The sequence below is a fragment of the Balaenoptera musculus genome, chromosome 15 (assembly GCF_009873245.2).
Source record: "Balaenoptera musculus isolate JJ_BM4_2016_0621 chromosome 15, mBalMus1.pri.v3, whole genome shotgun sequence".
Classification (NCBI taxonomy): Eukaryota; Metazoa; Chordata; class Mammalia; order Artiodactyla; family Balaenopteridae; genus Balaenoptera; species Balaenoptera musculus.
The window spans coordinates 3476107-3492868 of record NC_045799.1 but is presented as its reverse complement, the minus strand read 5'-3'; the positions used below and the strand labels follow the sequence as shown (position 1 = coordinate 3492868).

The 16762-nt window shown below is 55.9% G+C and overlaps 1 protein-coding gene across 5 annotated transcripts in view; it reads left to right on the top strand.

Annotated features, from left to right (window-relative positions):
* PHACTR3 (phosphatase and actin regulator 3) overlaps positions 1-16762 on the top strand; it is a 224610-nt gene that overhangs the window by 142287 nt on the left and 65561 nt on the right. For 4 of the 5 annotated variants that reach the window (XM_036824252.1, XM_036824249.1, XM_036824248.1 and 1 more), the window contains 4 exons: positions 1022-1204; positions 10435-10647; positions 13186-13360; positions 14177-14424. In XM_036824252.1, the coding sequence (XP_036680147.1) occupies positions 1022-1204; positions 10435-10647; positions 13186-13360; positions 14177-14424 (819 nt within the window). The remainder of the gene's footprint in view (positions 1-1021; positions 1205-10434; positions 10648-13185; positions 13361-14176; positions 14425-16762) is intronic. The other variant, XM_036824251.1, reaches the window with a different exon arrangement.

The window sequence follows — 16762 nt, the reverse complement described above, 5'->3', positions numbered from 1 at the left end:
CCGCCACTCTGTGGTTGTGTGATCTGGACCGGTTATGCTCCTGAGTGCCCAGCCCCTCAGCACTAAGATATGACCCAAGGTGATCAACCAGTCAAAGGTCAGACCCTCAAAGGCTCCAGCCACTGAGCCCCAGCAAGGGGAGTGCCAGGTCCTCCTTTCAGCCCTACTAGGAGCCTGGTGTCCTCCGTTCTGGGATGGCCACCTGCCTAGACCGAGGACTCCCTGATTCCCGCCTCAGCCCTTGGCTGTGCCTCTATTGGGCTGGCAATGCCACGTGTGGCCAGCTGTGTGGCCGCCCACAGTTTGAGCCACCTGGGGGGTAAGGATTGTCTCGTTAATCTCCGCCTTTCCAGCGTTGGCTCAATGCTGGACCCAACAAACGAGAAGCATTTGTGTGATGGGGGACTAATGGTAGGATGGTGGGTGCTGAGGTGAAAGGTAGTTTGTAGCCTCGATAGTAACAACCCAGCACCTCCGGGATGGACAGCAGTTAGGGCTTGTCATCACCTGTCTGGGTGGCCTTGGCTGGCAGGATGGGGGCGCCCTGGCTCTGCTCCCCACCCCCCGCCGTCTCTCATCCCCAGCAGGCTGGCTGGGCCTCTCCTCAGGGTGAGTGAGGTCCAGGTACAGGAGGGATGAGCGGGAATGTGCAGGTACTTTTAAAGCCGCTGCTGCATCAAACCTGCTCACTTCCCATTGGCCAAAGCAAGCCACAAGGCAGAGGCCAAGGGTCGGGGGCACCACAAAGGCGAGGACATGGGTGGGGGGCATCGTCCGGTCTCCCACGGGTGTCGAAGTAAGAGCGCATAGGCTGGAAGTGGTGCGGCTAGAGGCCAGCGGGTGTTGTGACGCTCAGTGCTGCCTTAGGAAGGCTCTGGAAAGGGATTCCCGGGGCGTGTGGGAGCGTGCAGGGTACCACACCAGGCCTGGGATAGCGTACTTCCCAGGAAGTCACTTCGCGCGTGAATGAAAGCAGGTAGGAAGGGATTCAGGCTCAGCTGACAGCTGAATTTCCTTGCAGACGCTGAGAGCAAAGCGTGCAGCCCCGACGGAGATCCCCGAGTTGCACAGAGTGAACCTTCCACGCCCAAGCAGGAGCCGCTGACCTCGGAGGAAGCCCAGCTGGGGAGCCCTTTGGCCACTGGGACGGACCAGGCTTCCCTGGATGAGACGCTGTCCTCGGACACCCCTTCAGACGATGCAGGTATTGATTGGACACCGGGGTTGAGCTGCTCCCAGGAGGCCATCCGCCTGGGTGGCGACTGAGGTCCCCAGCCCGAGCTGCGCAGCAACCATGGTAGAAGACCATCCTCAGAGGCGCAGCCGTGCCCCGGGCTCTGAGCCCTGCCACGCCCCACCACGCGGTTGAGTTTAAATGTTTGCTGGAGCCTGTTTCTCCGGTATCTTCCCAAGTCTGGCAGAGCAGTGGATGAAGGTGCTTCCAGATGGTCCCAGGTACCTTACCATCCACCTTTCCTCCCGGGGTGTCTTTGCTTGTTCCCTCCGAACTTCTGAGCGGGAAAATTCTCTCCAAAGAAGCCAATGTCTGGGAGCATCTTAGCTACCCCAAGGCAATAGGGCAGGATGGAGAAAAGAATGGCCTGTATCGGGTTATTTGCAGGGTGGGAGGAGCTCAGGGCAGCGTCTGCCACGTTGAGTGATTCTTGGTGGGAGCCGTGGTGGTGGTTCTTGTGAGTTAAATTGAATAGACCAGGGCAGTTGTCAGGTATGGGGAAGGGGAGGAGAGAGGGAGTGAGGGAGGGATGGAGAGGAAGAAAAGCACGAATCCACTGCAGAAAGTGCGTGCTGTGACGTCTCTACCCCCTGCTCGCTCTGACCTGTTAGCAGTGTTTTCATAGAAACCTTCCAGGCAACCTGGCCATCAAGCAGGAGGCCTGCTCCCTCGTAGAACTGCAGCTGTAAACATGCCAGGCCTGGCATGGCGGCTGCGACGTGTCCTGGGTCCCCACGGTGTTGGGCTGAGAAATTCGGGCGTGTGCACGGGCCTCTTTGGCCGGGGCCTCTCTGGCTGACTCTTTGGCTTCAGAGCCGGGGGCTGAGGGGGGCACCTGTGCTCCGCTGCTGCTTCCCCAGACGACACTCACACCTGCGCTTTCCCCTGCTGCCCCGTCCACGGCATCGCTCTGGTCTTTGCGGGCACCTGCCGAGAGGCGTGCCCTACCCTCCCTGGGGATGGCTGTCCCTCTCCAGTTTCACCCCAGCTTGGAGATGCGACAGGAGTTTGGGGTCTGCAGGGCTGTGGCCCTTGGGACAGTCCTGGCCTCTCCTGCAGAGACCCTTTTGTCACTGCTGTGTCCCCGTGTCCCCCACCATCTGACTTCAGTCGGGCCAGTGGCTGGCGGGATTCCGATGGCCAACTGAAGCGTTGCCTTCCGCCCGGAGTCCTAGCAGCCCAGCACTGCCCTTGAGCGCGGAGCCTCCCTTCTGCGGGCCGTGCACCCCGCCTCCCCCTGGCGCCCCTCCCTGGCGGACTTCCTGCTCCCGTCAGCGCCCCCTCTAACCTCAGGGGCCCTCTGTCCATGCTCTTGATTTGGGGATGGATTCTTGAGACCAGAGTTGGTTTGTTGAGATCACAAATTTGTATTAAGGACTTTCTCCTGGTGAGACGTGCTGTTGGGTCTGGGGTTGTGATGATAATGTGTCTGGGTCTCTCCTCCCGGGTGGATGGGAGCAGGTGAGCAAACCTGGTGACCCCTGGCGCTGAGTCCCTGCAGTGGGTGCTCTGGAGACTGGGGCAGCCCAGCTTGGGTAGAGGGATGAGTAGGAGTTGTCCGGGCCGAGAGTGAGGGAGAGCGCATCCTGGCGGGAAGAGGAACCCTTGCAAGGACTGAGAACAGGGTCAGCTGCTTTCTCTGTAAAGGGCCGGTTGTAAATCTCATTGGCTTTGTGGCTAGGAAGGTTTTACCCCTGCCAGGTGAAGATGTGCAAAGGAAAAGCAATGGCTGGGTGCCAGCAAGCTTTATTTCCAAACAACCCACGGGCTGGATTTTGGTTGGCTGTGGCTGGCCTGGGAGTAGAAAAGACCATGGGACTTTGGCAGAGCTGTAGGTAGATGTGGTCAGAGCCGGGATAGGATGGAGAGAGAGAGGGCTGGGCCGGACAGCCCTTCCCCGAGGGCAGCCCTTCCCCGAGGACGGTTGGTTGGAGCCACAGTGGGGTTTGCACTGTAGGAGAAGCCCTGGGCCTCTGGTCAGTGTGTAGTCTGTGGTGATGGGATGCAGCTCCATCCCTCACCGGGGCTCTTCCTTCGCTCTGGCCCCAGAGAGGTCCTGAGCCCCTGGGGTGGGAGAGATGATGTTATCTGGGTGGCACATCTAAACAACTTGAAAACATTTTAGTAGTAATGTTCATTTTCATTAATTAGAGCAAGTGGTATGGGTTTCTCATTCAGGGTAGTGATAGTTTCTTAATAAATAAATTGAAATTAAAAGCATGGCTTCACTTAAAGTAAAATATAGCAGCCAAAAATATAGAAAAGTACAGGGCCATGTCCAATCTCCAAGGCAGGGCCGATTCATTCCTTTGGGGTGTGGTTAGTGTATTAGCAGCTGCTGACCTTTATCATAATGCTGATAACAAGGGCCAACACGCTTGGCCGCTTGTGTGCAGGACGCTGTTCTAAGTGCTGTCACGTATATTGGCTCATGTAAGCCCCAGGTGATTGATGAGGTTTACATGAGCCACCTGGAAACACCCCCAGGTGATTGTTGCGGTTGCCTCCTTTTACTCGTGATGAAAAGGAGGTACCCAGGTTAAGTAACTCATCCAAGGGTATAGAATTAGGGAATTGAGAGCAACGTCTTTGACATCAGGTTGACCTGGGTTTGAGATGTGACTGAACGCCTCACCAAGCTGTGTGACCATGGACAAGTCACTCAACCTCTCTGAACCTGTGTCATCAACTATAAATGGGGATAATGTTGCACTTCTCAGGGTTGCTAAAATTAAGCCACTTAGCTCAGTCGTCACTCACACTGAACGGTCAGAAGGTGGTTGCTGCTGCTCCCAGGGACTGTCCTCGTCGTCTTTATCATCATCATCACTTTTGTCATTGTCATTATGGAAAAGCAGCCCTTGGAGGAAGGGTGATGCATTAAAGCCTGGTATCGGGTTGCCTGCAAATGCCCCACAGAGGCCCTGCCTCTAAAAGCACGTGTGGGTGGGGATGTGGGTGCACCTGCACTTTGCTATTGAGCAGGGGACCCCCCACCCCCATTCCCCCTCGCCGGAGTCTCTTGCAGCCCTGCAGGCCTGGAATCCTCCACCGATAACACTGACCAGGGCTGCGGCTCCTGGTCTCTACTGAGAGGACTGGCCTTGAGTGAGAGAGTGGATTGTAATCTAACTCAGACACCTTAAACTCATTTCTTCAAACATTGCCTAGGCTTAAAAATCAGAAGCATTCATGAAAAATCCACATGTGCAGCTAGCTGCTTTTCAACAATCAAAGTCCGCGCCCGCTGGGCCCGTGTTCCCACGCAGCTGCGGTCTCTGGGAGCTGAGAAGAGGTCATCTCCTTTGCGGGGCGTGCTCACCTCTCAGCTCCTGCTTGGCCCCTCGGGTATATGAGTTTGTGATCCCTTCCATGGAGGTGAAGAGCCTGGTCTCGGGAATCAATCCCTGTGCTGCGCTGGGGGTTCTCCCTCTCCTTGGCCAGGTGGTGACACCTGGATTGGGGCTGCCGCTTCTATGTGCCCCAAACCGTGGGTAGGGCTGGGGGCATGGGGGTTATATCCAACGATCGCAGATATCTCAGGAAGGAAACACTGTCAGAGATTCTGACCGTGGTTTTCTTTGATCCTCAGTTTGGGTTTAGTGATTTGGGTTGACTTTGGACTTTTGTGTTTGGGGTGATTCCTGGTTTTGTTTGGAGCATGCTGTGTCAGCCACAGGGCAGCCCCTAAAAATAGCCCAGGAGAACCCCTTGTTTCAGTGTTAAGTGGGACAGGATCCCGTTCAGTGTTTCTGTCGTGCGGGGGCTGAGCTCTGGCGTGCCCAAGAGTGCACTAATTAAAAGGAAAAGTGGCACTCAGCATGTTCTGTGTGTGCTGTATTATCTTAGCCCCATTTTTTGTTTTTGCTTTTAGAATAGAAAGCAGTGGCCCAGAGAGGTTAAGTCACTTGCCCGAGGCCACAGAGCACATAAGTGGTAAAGCTGGGGGTTGATCCGCAGACATGCTGTTAACTATAACACTCTACAGCCCAAACTAGGGCCAAGCTTTGCTCTGCTTCTGAAATGTGGGTTGTTTCTGCAGTCTAGAAGAGGGTTGGCAAATTGCAGGCTACAGGTCAGACCCAGCCTGTCTTTGTCTATACGACCAGCTCGTGTGCTGGCACTGTGAGCCCGGGTACCAGGCAGAGATGGCCCCCTCCCTGCACCTGCCTCCCAGCTGGTGGCCGCACTTCATCGATGTCCAGGGCCTGTGCTGGTCCCACTGACACCTGGGACTCAACTTTTGGCAGCTGCTGGGCCCTGAGCTGTGGAACCTCTTTCCAGGAGTTGGCCAGTCTCTTTGCCCAGGGCCAGCTGTCCAAGCCGTGACGGAGAACATGCCGGGTGTCACTGGGGTTCCGTGAAACTGACCACGGCGGCTGTCCCCCCAGCTCTCTAGGTCCCTCCTCTCAGGCTGGTCTCTCTCGGTCTCAGAATGTCTCCAGTGGGTGAAAACTGGGTATAAAGCAAGCCCGCCACCCCGCAGCACGCCCCAGGCAGAAGGGCCTTGGCTGGGAGCTCAGCTGGTGAGAAGCGACCTCTGCTGGTCAGGGCCAGACAGCGACAACCCCAAGGGAGGGATTCCAAACGCGGGGAACGTGCAAAGCTGATGTCGGCTTCTACATTTAAAAAAAAATTTTTTTTGATATAACACTTGAGACTTTAACAGATGTTAACGTTTCAGTTTTGACAAGATTCCGAAATACAATGGTAGCTGCACACTCGCGTGAGATGCGCAGGAAGATGTAGCTTGGCAAAGGAGACGCTGAGACACCGGTTTCCCAGACCGAGGATCCCTCAGACAGGCAGGGTGTGAGGGGGTCAGTGTGTGATGAGTTTTGCGGAGAGACATCGGAGGAGGGTGTTTGGGGTGAGTTCCTGGTGTGCCGGGTCCCGGGGCCCTCAGAGCGGAGGGCGGGGGACCCACTGCATCTTGGGCTAGTGGGGGGAGGGGGACCTCCCTGGGGCTGTTAGAATCTTACCCTGCGACCTCTCTGGTTGAAGGGCTGTGACCACTGACTCGCTCCCAGAAATCCAGAGCTGCCCTGTCCACTAGCTGCGTGGCTATTTAAATGAATTAAAACGAAAGAAAATAAAAAAATCCATCTTCCCCGTTGCACCGGCCGCTTGTCAGCTGCTCACTGTAGCAGACAAGGAGGAGGCATTTCTGTCATCTGAGAAAGGTCTGTCGGGTGGCACTGAGGGTGAGGGGCGGCCACACGTCCACGTGGGTGCACAGCCAGGGGAGTTTGCTGTTTGGGTCAATCAGCCCTTGCAGAGTTTTCTGCACCAACAGAGACCTTGTAACCTACAAAGCCAAAGCCCTTTACAGAAAAAGTTTGCTGACCCTCATTTAGAGAATGGGTTTGGGGTGCCATGCGTGGAAGGGAAGGAGCTTGCAAGTCATTGCTGAGGTCCAGGCAGAGGCTGTGGCAGCTGACACTGGGAGGACAATATTTCCGAGAAATATTTTGGAAGTAGAGTGCCCAGGATGTATTCATGAATTAGATACGAGGGGTGGGTATGAGGTGGAGAGGACAGGAGAGGGATTGAGCATTGTGTCCAGTCTGGCTGGACAGCTTGGGGGGTGGGGGCAGCGTGTACCGAGTCTGGTGAAGGTGGGGCTCTGTCTTGGTCAGTGCCATGTCCACAGCTCCCAGGAGGGTACCTGGGCCCCATAACTGTTCAAGGACACTTGTGGGATGGATGGATGGATGGATGGATGGATGGGTGGATGGATGGATGGATGAGTGAGAGAGAAGAGGCACTGGGGAGGGGTTTCTCCTGGGAAATCAAGAGATGGGTTTGCGTATGATTCATTTTGACTATTTGACCTCCAGATGGAGGTGTCAATGTGGCCGATAACGGATGAGTCTGGAGCTCCGAGAAAGGGTCAAGGGGGTTGACAGAGATGAGATGGATTTGAAGCCAGAGGACTGGAGGAGAGAATTAGATGAGAGAGTGGGTTAATGGGGAAGAGGACCAAGGGCTGGGTCCTGGGGCAGCGCAGGGGGAGCCTGAGAGAGGGGCTGAGCAGGTGCAACCAGAGCGGCAGGAGGGAACCAGGGGGCGAGGTGTCCAGAAGCCGCGGAGGAGGTGCAGGGGTGGGTAGACGTGGGAGGACTGTGCTGAGACAGGGCCGCGGGGACCTGCTCCGGCCAACGCGGGTGTGGGGACCCTGACCCAGGGCCGTCTCCTTGTTAACGCTTCTCCTGGCAGCCCTCCCAAGGGGGACCCATGGAGCCCAGTTCAAACACGCCCACCTTGTCCAGACTCCCAGGTCCGTGCGGGGAGACCAAGGCCCAGAGGGAGCAACTGGCCGGTCGGGGTTTCCGTGACGGCAGGACCCAGGAGAGCACGTCACAGCTGTGGGTCTCGCCACAGGCCTCCCTCGCCAAGAGACACCACCAGAGCATCTCCTTAGAGATCTAAGTAGTGTCTGCCTCCAGCAGGGGCTCTCAACCATGGGCATCCCACCCTCCAGGGGACGTTGGGCAGTGTCTGAAGATAGTTTTGGTCGTCACTCTGGCATCTGGCAGAGAGACCCAGGGCTGCTGCTAGACATTTTACAGGCAAAGAATTATCTGGCCCCAAATGTCAATACTGCCGAAGTTGAGAACCCCTGACCTAGAATGAGAGGAAAACTCATCCACGTTCCAAAATAATGCTTTGATCCCTGGCAGTGTGGCCCATGATTGTCCAAAGTGCTGAATAGCTTCAGACGTCCCCTCCGTGACCTCATGGAAGTCTCCCTCCCTTGCAGTGGGCAGGAGAGGGTGTTTTATACAGATGTTTGTACAGATGAGGGAACTGAGGCTCAGAGAGGTGGAGACCAAGGTCACTCCTCTGGAAATGAGTCAGTCACAACAGAGGCAAAGGATGGATGTGGGAGACTGGTGTGGTGAGCTTGAGGTCAGGTGAGCCATTCCTGTGCCACCTGTCTCCCCCAAAACCATGACATTGGGAACACGCTGGATGCCTAGAGGATAGAACCCAAGCCTGGACCGAGTGGCTACTCAAGCTCACTCCGGCCCCTCAGCTGGTGCTTCCGGCTGCAAGCTTGGCCACTGAGGGCCCGGGAGCATGGCCTCCCCAGGATCAGGGTCCACTGCCCTGCTCTGATTCACACAAGCCAGGAGGCCCAGCAAAGTCATAGGACCAGTGCCCACATGGAGAAAAGGGACCTTTCCACACTCACCTATGGCTTACCGAGGAAAGCACACAACTGTTTTTACCTAGAAGCACAAAATGTTTATTTTAATGTTATTTTTGCAAAACTTATTAACTAAAACAATCAGAATTGTAGACTCTTAGAAGTTGCAGGTCACAGGTCATGGGACATAACAATAGTCTTGAAGTCTAGGAGTCTTTAAAAAAAACGCCTATGAAAAAATAATACTTTTGAGGACAGTTTTGTTATTATTGTCAATAATAATAATAAAATAAAACCATAGTGTTTTCACATGGGTATCCGTGCAGGGCATAAGGTAAGGAGCATTCTGTAGTGGCTGTTCTCAGCTCAGACTAACCCCATGATACAAACCTGACTCTGTCTTCTGCAGTGGGTGGGAAGGGGACGTTTCTTTTCTCAGATCTTGCTTATCAGGATTTGGGAGGGCCAGCCCTTCTGAGGCAAAGACTGCATTTCCATGAGCTTCACAGGGAAAAGGCCTGGCCTGAGAGGTCTTCAACTTCCAACAGGGACGCCAAAAGGACAGAAATGGTGATAGCCAGTGGGATGCCTGGGACATGCAGTGGTCCTTTCTAGAGTTTCACTGAAGCTTTGTGAGGGCAGTGATCAAGCCTGCCTCGGTCAGCACCACGGACAGTGCCACCTCCAGAAGCGTTCCCTGACTGATGGATGAATCCCACACGGTGACTTTGGGGCCAGCTCTGTCAGGCTGTTCCCAGAGGGTATTAGGATCTTCCCCCTTAGGTGGCTGCAAAGATGAAATTAGACGATGTGGGGCGGGGCACCTGGGGTGTGTGCTCTGAGCGGGCAGGGGGGCTGGGGTCCTGAAGTGGGGATGGGAGGCCGCCTCTCTTCTTGTGTCAGGGAAGAAGGAAGGGTGTGTCGGGGATGGTCGGTTTGGGTTTAAGCTCCCCCCGCTGCCCCCAGCCCCTGGTCTGATGGGCTCATTTTCCCCTGTAAAGCTGGAGGTGAGGCCACACAGGAGGAGGGAGTGAGAAGCTGCAGGTAGGAGAGAGACAGAGAAGGTCTGAAGCAGCGTGCCCGCCTGCTGGGGCAGAGCCAAGGGCCCTGAGGGTGGTGGTCCTGAGATGGCCAGGACTGGGACGTCTGTGTCGCTGTCTGTCTTCCACAGCACTCCACAGGGACGGGAGCCGGCAGATGGAGGGTCACCCAGAGGTGGGGTGCTCCCAGTTAGCTGAATGCAAAGGAAGGGAGGCAGAGGGCTTGGGGGTGCTGGTGAGATGGTTCCTGAGTGATGGATGGTGGAACTCGAGCTGGATAAAGAGAGAAGGGGGAAAGGAGAGGCTGACGGGTTGGGAGAAAGCCCAGGGGTGGACAGGCCAGGGGAGGGGGGAGCAGTGCTTCAGGAGGGGAGGGGGGCCGTGGACGGGCTGACCCTTTCTCAGAGCTGAAGCTCCCTGCTGTTCCCCTGCCACTCAGCTCGCAGCCCTCACTCAGGGGCAGGACTGTTGTTGACCAGGCGTGTAAAATCAGTCACTGCGGAATCTGAGGGTCTGCAGCGTGCCAGGCACACGTCTCATTGTCGCTTCTTGATTAAATCTCACAATCCTGTGAGGGACTCTTGCTGTTAGTCCGATGTCATCCACGGGTAAATGGAGACACAGGAGATCAGGAACTCATCCAAGGTCACAGAGTAAGTACCGGGGCCAACTGGCATCTGATTCCAAAGCCTGTGTTTGTGACCAGCAGCCCCAGGTGAGGTGGGAGCTTTAGTACTACCTACTGAGTGGAAAAAGGGACAGAATCACCCGCGCTCTTGAAGTTATTTCCCTCCCTCCCCCCTCCCTCCTCCTCCTCCTCCTCTCTGCTTCTGATGTTTCTGTTGATAGTAGAACTCACGGGGAGTCAAATGTCTATGAGAGGTGACCCCTCTGTACCCTGCTCCGTGATAAGAAGCCCACCCAGCCGAAGCTCCCTTGCTGTCTTCACACCCACCCCAGCCAGAGGAACTGTGGTTTGTGAATTCTCTGTTTTGCTTTTGAACCAGCCAAGATGTCGTCAGCATCCAGAGATGAAGAAGCAGGTGCTGCTGGCAGCCTCCCACCTACCACGGACGAGCCCTCTCAAGCCTTAGCTGGGTCCGACTCCCTGGACAGTCCTCCCAGACCCCTGGAGAGATCCGTGGGCCAGCTCCCCAGCCCCCCGCTGCTGCCCACCCCACCGCCCAAGGCAGGCTCCAGAACCACGAGAAGTGTCACAGGTGGGCCTACGTGCATCCACCCATCCACCTTGCTTCCTTTTTCCTTCCATTCATCCATCCATGCCTCCGACCCGTCCTGATTGGGCTCCCACTGTGGGCTGGTTCTCACCCTTTGCTTCTGCGATGCTCTGGGGCTCTGGGCAGGTCCAGGGGAGCAGAGCTGGAGACAGGAGGGCGGTTCTTAGCAAGGAGGAGCTCTGGTTGTCAGGAGAAGACAGCTTGGGCTCCCTCAAACACGTGTGGGGCAGCGTTCAAAGGTTTCTTCCAGAAGGTGAATGCAGGAGACGTAGCCACAGCCCCCAGGATGGCGGCTTTGTCTTTCTGTCTGGATATTCAGGTGTCTGACTGTCCTTCTCTTTCTGCTTCTAAGTCAGTGTCTGTCTGTCTGTCTGTCTCCTTCTCCTTACCTCCTCTCTCCCTCCCTCTCATCCCCTCTTTTCTCTCCCTCCCTCCCGCTCCCCATCTCCCCATCTCCCCTTCCTCTGTCTCTCTGTCTGTCTCATGATCTCTACTCATCTCCGTGAGAGCTCCGTCCAGCAAGGCAGAGCCAGGAATCCACACTGGACTGTAGGCTGGTGGTCAGAGAGGGGAGCACGGCTGAGCAGAGGCCCGCAAAGGCATCGCCTTCTGTAGCTTTGGCCACGCTGGCTGAAGGGTCCCGGGAAGTAGGGGCGTTGTCTTTTCAAGTTTGGGTATTTCTTGTCCCGTCCCTGCTGGAAACAGGAGACACTGCAGGTCTCAGGGGGAAAGCAGGCCTTTCACAAAGAGGCGATTGTTTCTAAGAGTAAATCCTTGCGTGCTGCCTCTGAGGGGCGGGGTCATGAAGATGAGAGTGGATAGCAGATTTCAGCAGCTTGGCTCTAATTCTTGGCCACCACCTGTCACACGACTGCTCACCACTTGTCAGGAGCTGCCCACCCCCAGGCACTGCAAGGAGGCCAGCCCCTCTGGGGAGGGAACGTGTCCCCGCTTTACAGTTGAGGGAACTCTGCCATCACCCCCAGATCCCAGCGCCTGCATACAGCTGGTGCTCAGCGAGTGTGGGTAACCGTGATCGAAGGAACAGTCAGACGATCTGACCCCTTTGTCTGCTTTCTGCCTCTTTCTCCATCTCTGGGTATCAGTCAGAGTGTTCAGTCCTTGGGTGACATGGCCACACAGACTAAAGTTTTGAGGCACATAATCTGCATCTTGTTACAGTCTGTGTGATAATCCCCTTTCCATCCATTGAAACGGGAGACAGTTGGAAATCCACTGGATAAGGCACCATCCACCCCGCTTTCTTCTGGCTCCTGTATAATTAGTTCAGGGACTCTCTGTCCCCGTTGTGCTTAGACAGGATCAGACCTCAGCCTGTTTCATCCCCCGTGAGCCCTCATCTCTCCCCATGTCCCAAGTCCTGGGTCAGCTCCTTTGACTGCCCCCAGCCCCTCAGGGGCGAGGAGCTCCTGAACTTCGGAGACCTTTTCTGACAAGTCACCGAGGAGTCTGGGGACTGGATTAGGAGCGGGAGGGGGCAGAAGGGTTACGAGCTGTGGCCTGGATCTCTTACAGCTGAGACTGCATGTTGGCGACTTGGTCTTAATTTCCTTTAGGGGGAAATAGTTGCTTCAGCACTTGGCCACTAGGTGGCAGCAGAGGAGGCGAAAGGCCCTTCACCTGGGCTTAACTGGGGCACAGGGGGGCCGAGGCTACACACCGAGCGCTCCCCACCCACCCCGGGTGCTCGCTGGGCTGAGATAGCCACAGCGGCCCCCAGCCCACCCTCCCCCAGGTGTCAGGGAGCCACCTGCACCCAAATCCCACACACAGACTTGCTTTGCTGGGTCTGCGTGGTGTTTAATATTTTAAAAATGTGTTGCCAACATTTTAAACATATCAAAATATGTTTAAGTGTTAAACATATTATATATCTATATCTATCTGAATCACTTTTACTGTGCAGCTGAGACTAACACAACATTGTAAACCAACTATACTTCTATTCCAAAAAAGGAAAAAATATATAAAATATGTTTAACGGGCAGCCTTCGGGGCCCTGGGACTTGCCGTCATCAGGCCTACATCTCGTCCCCAGGAGAATGGGAGAGCTGTGATTAGAAGGCCCCCTCCGGTGAGGTGCAGGCTTGGCGGCGGACGTGAACGGATAATGTGGGGAAGCAGAGGGGGCCGTGGTGGTGGTCCAGGATGAGCGATGGCTGTAGAGCTTGGGGAGTTCTTCCACATTCCGCAAAAGGAAGTGTGGCTTCAGGAGTTTGTAGTAGAGAAACGGGAAGGAGGCTTTCGGTGCCTGAGACCTTGCAGGGGGCCTGTGGGCACTGCTGTCTGCTCAGCTCAGGGATGCAGGATGGAGTGGTCAGGGACAAAGCTCGTCTCCGGCTTTGGGGGTGAAGCGACATGCTGCAGCATCTGGTACGAGTGGGTTCACCTGGCCGGGAGCCCTGCGTCCTCTCTGCTCACGGGCTCCTGTGTTTTAGCAGAGCCCCACTTCCCTGACCCCAAAGGCTTATCTTCCTGTTGGTTCTTCTCACGCCCCAGGCCAGACCACGCTCTTCCAAGGCTCTGGTGGGAAGAGTACTGACCCTCCTCTCCGAGGCCAGCTTTCCACGCCCACGGGATCCCCACATCTCACCACCGTCCACCGGCCGCTGCCCCCCAGCCGAGTCATCGAGGAGCTGCACAGGGCGCTGGCCACCAAGCACCGCCAGGACAGGTGAGGCCCCTCCCCTGGCAGGGGGACCTGTGTGCCCACATCCCCATCTGCGGCCAACCTTATGGGGGGCAGTTACGGGGGGCGGGCTCCGGGTTGGACTCAGTGCTCTGCTGTCACCGTCTTGGAATTCCTAGCTTTTGAGCAAGGAGCTCATGTTTTCATTTTGCACCGGGCTGTGCAGCTGGTCTGTAGCCGGTCTCAGTTGCCACTTTCCAGGAGGGGTCAAGTGGGTGATGTGCACCGTGGGGACCAGCCACAGAGTCCCTGTGTTTCCTCCGGAGGATCCAGGGATCCAGGGTTGGGTGGGAGCATCCCGGGGGAGAATCGAGAGGGAGAAGTAGCCGTTACATTGTCCCGGGACTCTGACGGCTTCCCGTTTTCATCAGGCAAGATCACAAGTAAGCCTGCTCGGAAGCTGGCTCTTATTCTTGGTCTCATATGCCTCGTAGACTGAGGACAAGTGAGTCATCGAAGGGCAAACCAGACAATGGGATACGCGTGTGGCTTGGCAGAAATATTGGACAGCTAAAATGCCCTGCTCAGTTCTGAGGAAATCCTTGATCTGAGTGTTTGCTGCTCTAAGTCTTGGCGGGTTTTATTACATGCATGTCTGTGACATTCAGAACAGCACGTTCCCAGCAGCCATTTGCCTTGGGCTCAAAGCCATGTGTGCCTCTGGCGCTTCTTGTCCTGTGTATCGGCTGCACATACTTGGGGGTCATCTTTGCAACGCCCATTGTAAGTCTTCAAGTCGACTTTGCAGGGTTTCCAGGTGAAGCCGGACAACGTATAACACGAACTGCCTTTCTGGTTCAGTTTCCAAGGCAGGGACAGTAAGGGGTCCCCGAAGAAGCGCGTGGACGTCCGGCTGTCGAGGACGTGCAGTGTGGAGCGGGGCAAGGAGCGGGAGGAGGCTTGGAGCTTTGATGGAGCCTCGGACGGCAAGTGGACCGTGGCTAAGGAGTCCGAGGAGAACAAGGAGAACTTGATCATGAACTCCGAACTCAAGGATGACCTGCTTTTGTATCAAGACGAAGAGGCCCTGAATGACTCCATCATCTCTGGTGAGCGGAGGGTGGATCCCGCGGGGTGGGAACCTCCCACCAGAGGCACGCACCCAAGCCCGCCTTCGAGGGGGCACTTCTGCCGCCAGCACAGAGGGGGCAGGGGAGTGATGGAGAGAGATACCCCCTCTCCTTGTTTCATGAGCAGGCTGCCTGCGGGCAGGCTCAGGGCACAGTTCGGAGGGACCTGAGTGAGTTTGTTTTATTTTGCCAGTTGCATATTCATTTTCACGTGTATTAGAAAAACAAAAGTGGCTCAGTAAGTGACTGAGCGCATCACTGCTTGGCATGATACGGCAGGAGGTGATGTCGGTGGCACTCGGATGGCCAGCGTTTGGAAAATGTAGCAGAAAATGTTAATAGGAAAGCGAGATGAGATGGAAGTGGGAGGGAGAGAAGGATAGAGGAGCTGATGCCAGCGGTCATCTCAGAAATACTATAAGCCCGGCAGCATCTGTTTGTTCAGGACCACATGTTCACGAGGCCCTTGGAGGTCTGTGTCTGTCCTCACAACATGTTCTGAAGGTCAGAGTATTTGCTCTGTCTTACCCTTGAAGATCTGGGGGCTCAGAGAGACAGCGCACTGTAGACCCCTCATGATGAAGGTAAAACGGTGCTCAGTCCTGGTGCAGGCTGTGCTGAGCTTTGTCTCTTGTAGGAGAGTCAAGGGTGGACATGGCTGTAAGGCCTTTGGGGAGGATTATTGTTCCTAATTGAGGGGTTGTTGTTCTTCCTGAAAGGATCTCATGGTGACCATCACTGCCACAAGCAGAGCTCTGGGTGGAGCCACTGGGGACCTGGTCGAGAGTCGGGAAGGGGCTGGCATTGAACCTGAGCTGGCTGGTACTAAGTGGGTACAGGCAGGGGGAACCGTGACCAGGTGGACAGACCAGGAGCCCAGGGCTGGACACTGGCCTTGGCTGTCACCCCCTCCTGTGACCTTGCATACCTCCGGGCCTTTTCCATGCTGGTCTAGTGAAGCACTTCGGGAGCGTGTGCCGTGGTACATGCGGGGTGACACGGCACCCATGAGGTTGGAAGAGGCTGATAGATTGTCGAACTGGGGTCTTCGTGGCAGAAACTCACAGCCATAGAGCCCTGGACATCTGAGGAGAGGCTGAAGCTTGTGATGTTTCCCAAAGTTATCTGGCCCTGGGACCCTTTCCCTTAAACACCCGTCAGCATCCTGCCGGATGGGGTGACGTGGGACACATCCGAGAATGGCTGGCGTAGACAGGGATCAGGGCTGGAGCAGGTCCCTCAGCCTCGGCACCAGTGACTTTGGGGGCTGGACGGTTCTCTGTGGTGGTGCTGCCCTGGGCCGTGTCGGGTGTCTGGAGCCTCCCTGGCTTCTGCTTGCTGGACCGCACTCCCTCTGGCTCTAGGCGAGGGGCCTTCCTGCCTCTTCCAGCTGCTGGGGGCTCCAGGGGTCCTTGCCTTGTGGCCGCTTCGCTCTGATCTCTGCCTCCGTCTTCACGTCAGCTCTTCCGTGTCCTCTCCTTCTCTTATAAGGACACTCGTCATTGGTGTTAGGGCCCATCTGGATAATCTGGGATGATCTCCTCATTTTGAGATCCCTACCTTAATTACATCTGCAAAAGCAGATTACATCTTTTTTTTTTTCCAAATAAGGTCACATTCCCAGGTTCCAGGTGCACCAATCTTCGGGGTTCTGCCCAACACGGTCACCCCTGATGGTGTAGCATGTTCCTTTTCTCGTTGAGCCAAGGTGGCCCCTGGGACCTTTTTTACCCCCAACCCCGTGCCCGGGTCCTCAGCAGTGGGACCATTCCACGTGCCTCAGACGAGACCTGCCGAGGGAAGGAGCCGGGGTACTGTCCCTGCGGCCTGAGCGGGTCCCCGCCTGCGTCACCCCCCCGACCCCTCACTGATCAGGTCAAACCTTCTCCTCCCCTGCTCTGATGACAACACTGTGAACCTTCCTTCAGAGCTTGACACAGTTGCAATTTTACCCTGATTTTTGTCCTTATCTGACTGTTGTCTGTCTCCCCACAAGTCTATCAATTATTCGATTACTACTGATTACCTAATGTATGTGTTTGACTACTGTCCCACGTGGGCTGGTGCCCCCTCGTCCCCATGTGCCTGGTTCTAAGTAGGAGTCAGTGAGTAGCTGCGGGATGAGTGGCTTTAAATACCATCTGCCAGTCCGACAGGTCCTCCAGCCCACGTGGCCCGAGCTCCGAGGGGTTGCCCTGTTCACTCAGCGCGTCCCCCTGGGGTCTCGGAGGTGTGGCTGACCTGACATCTTTGGATCTGAGCTCTTGACCTTTGCCTCCAAACCCAGACCGTTCCCTGTCCCTGTGAGCAGGGCCTC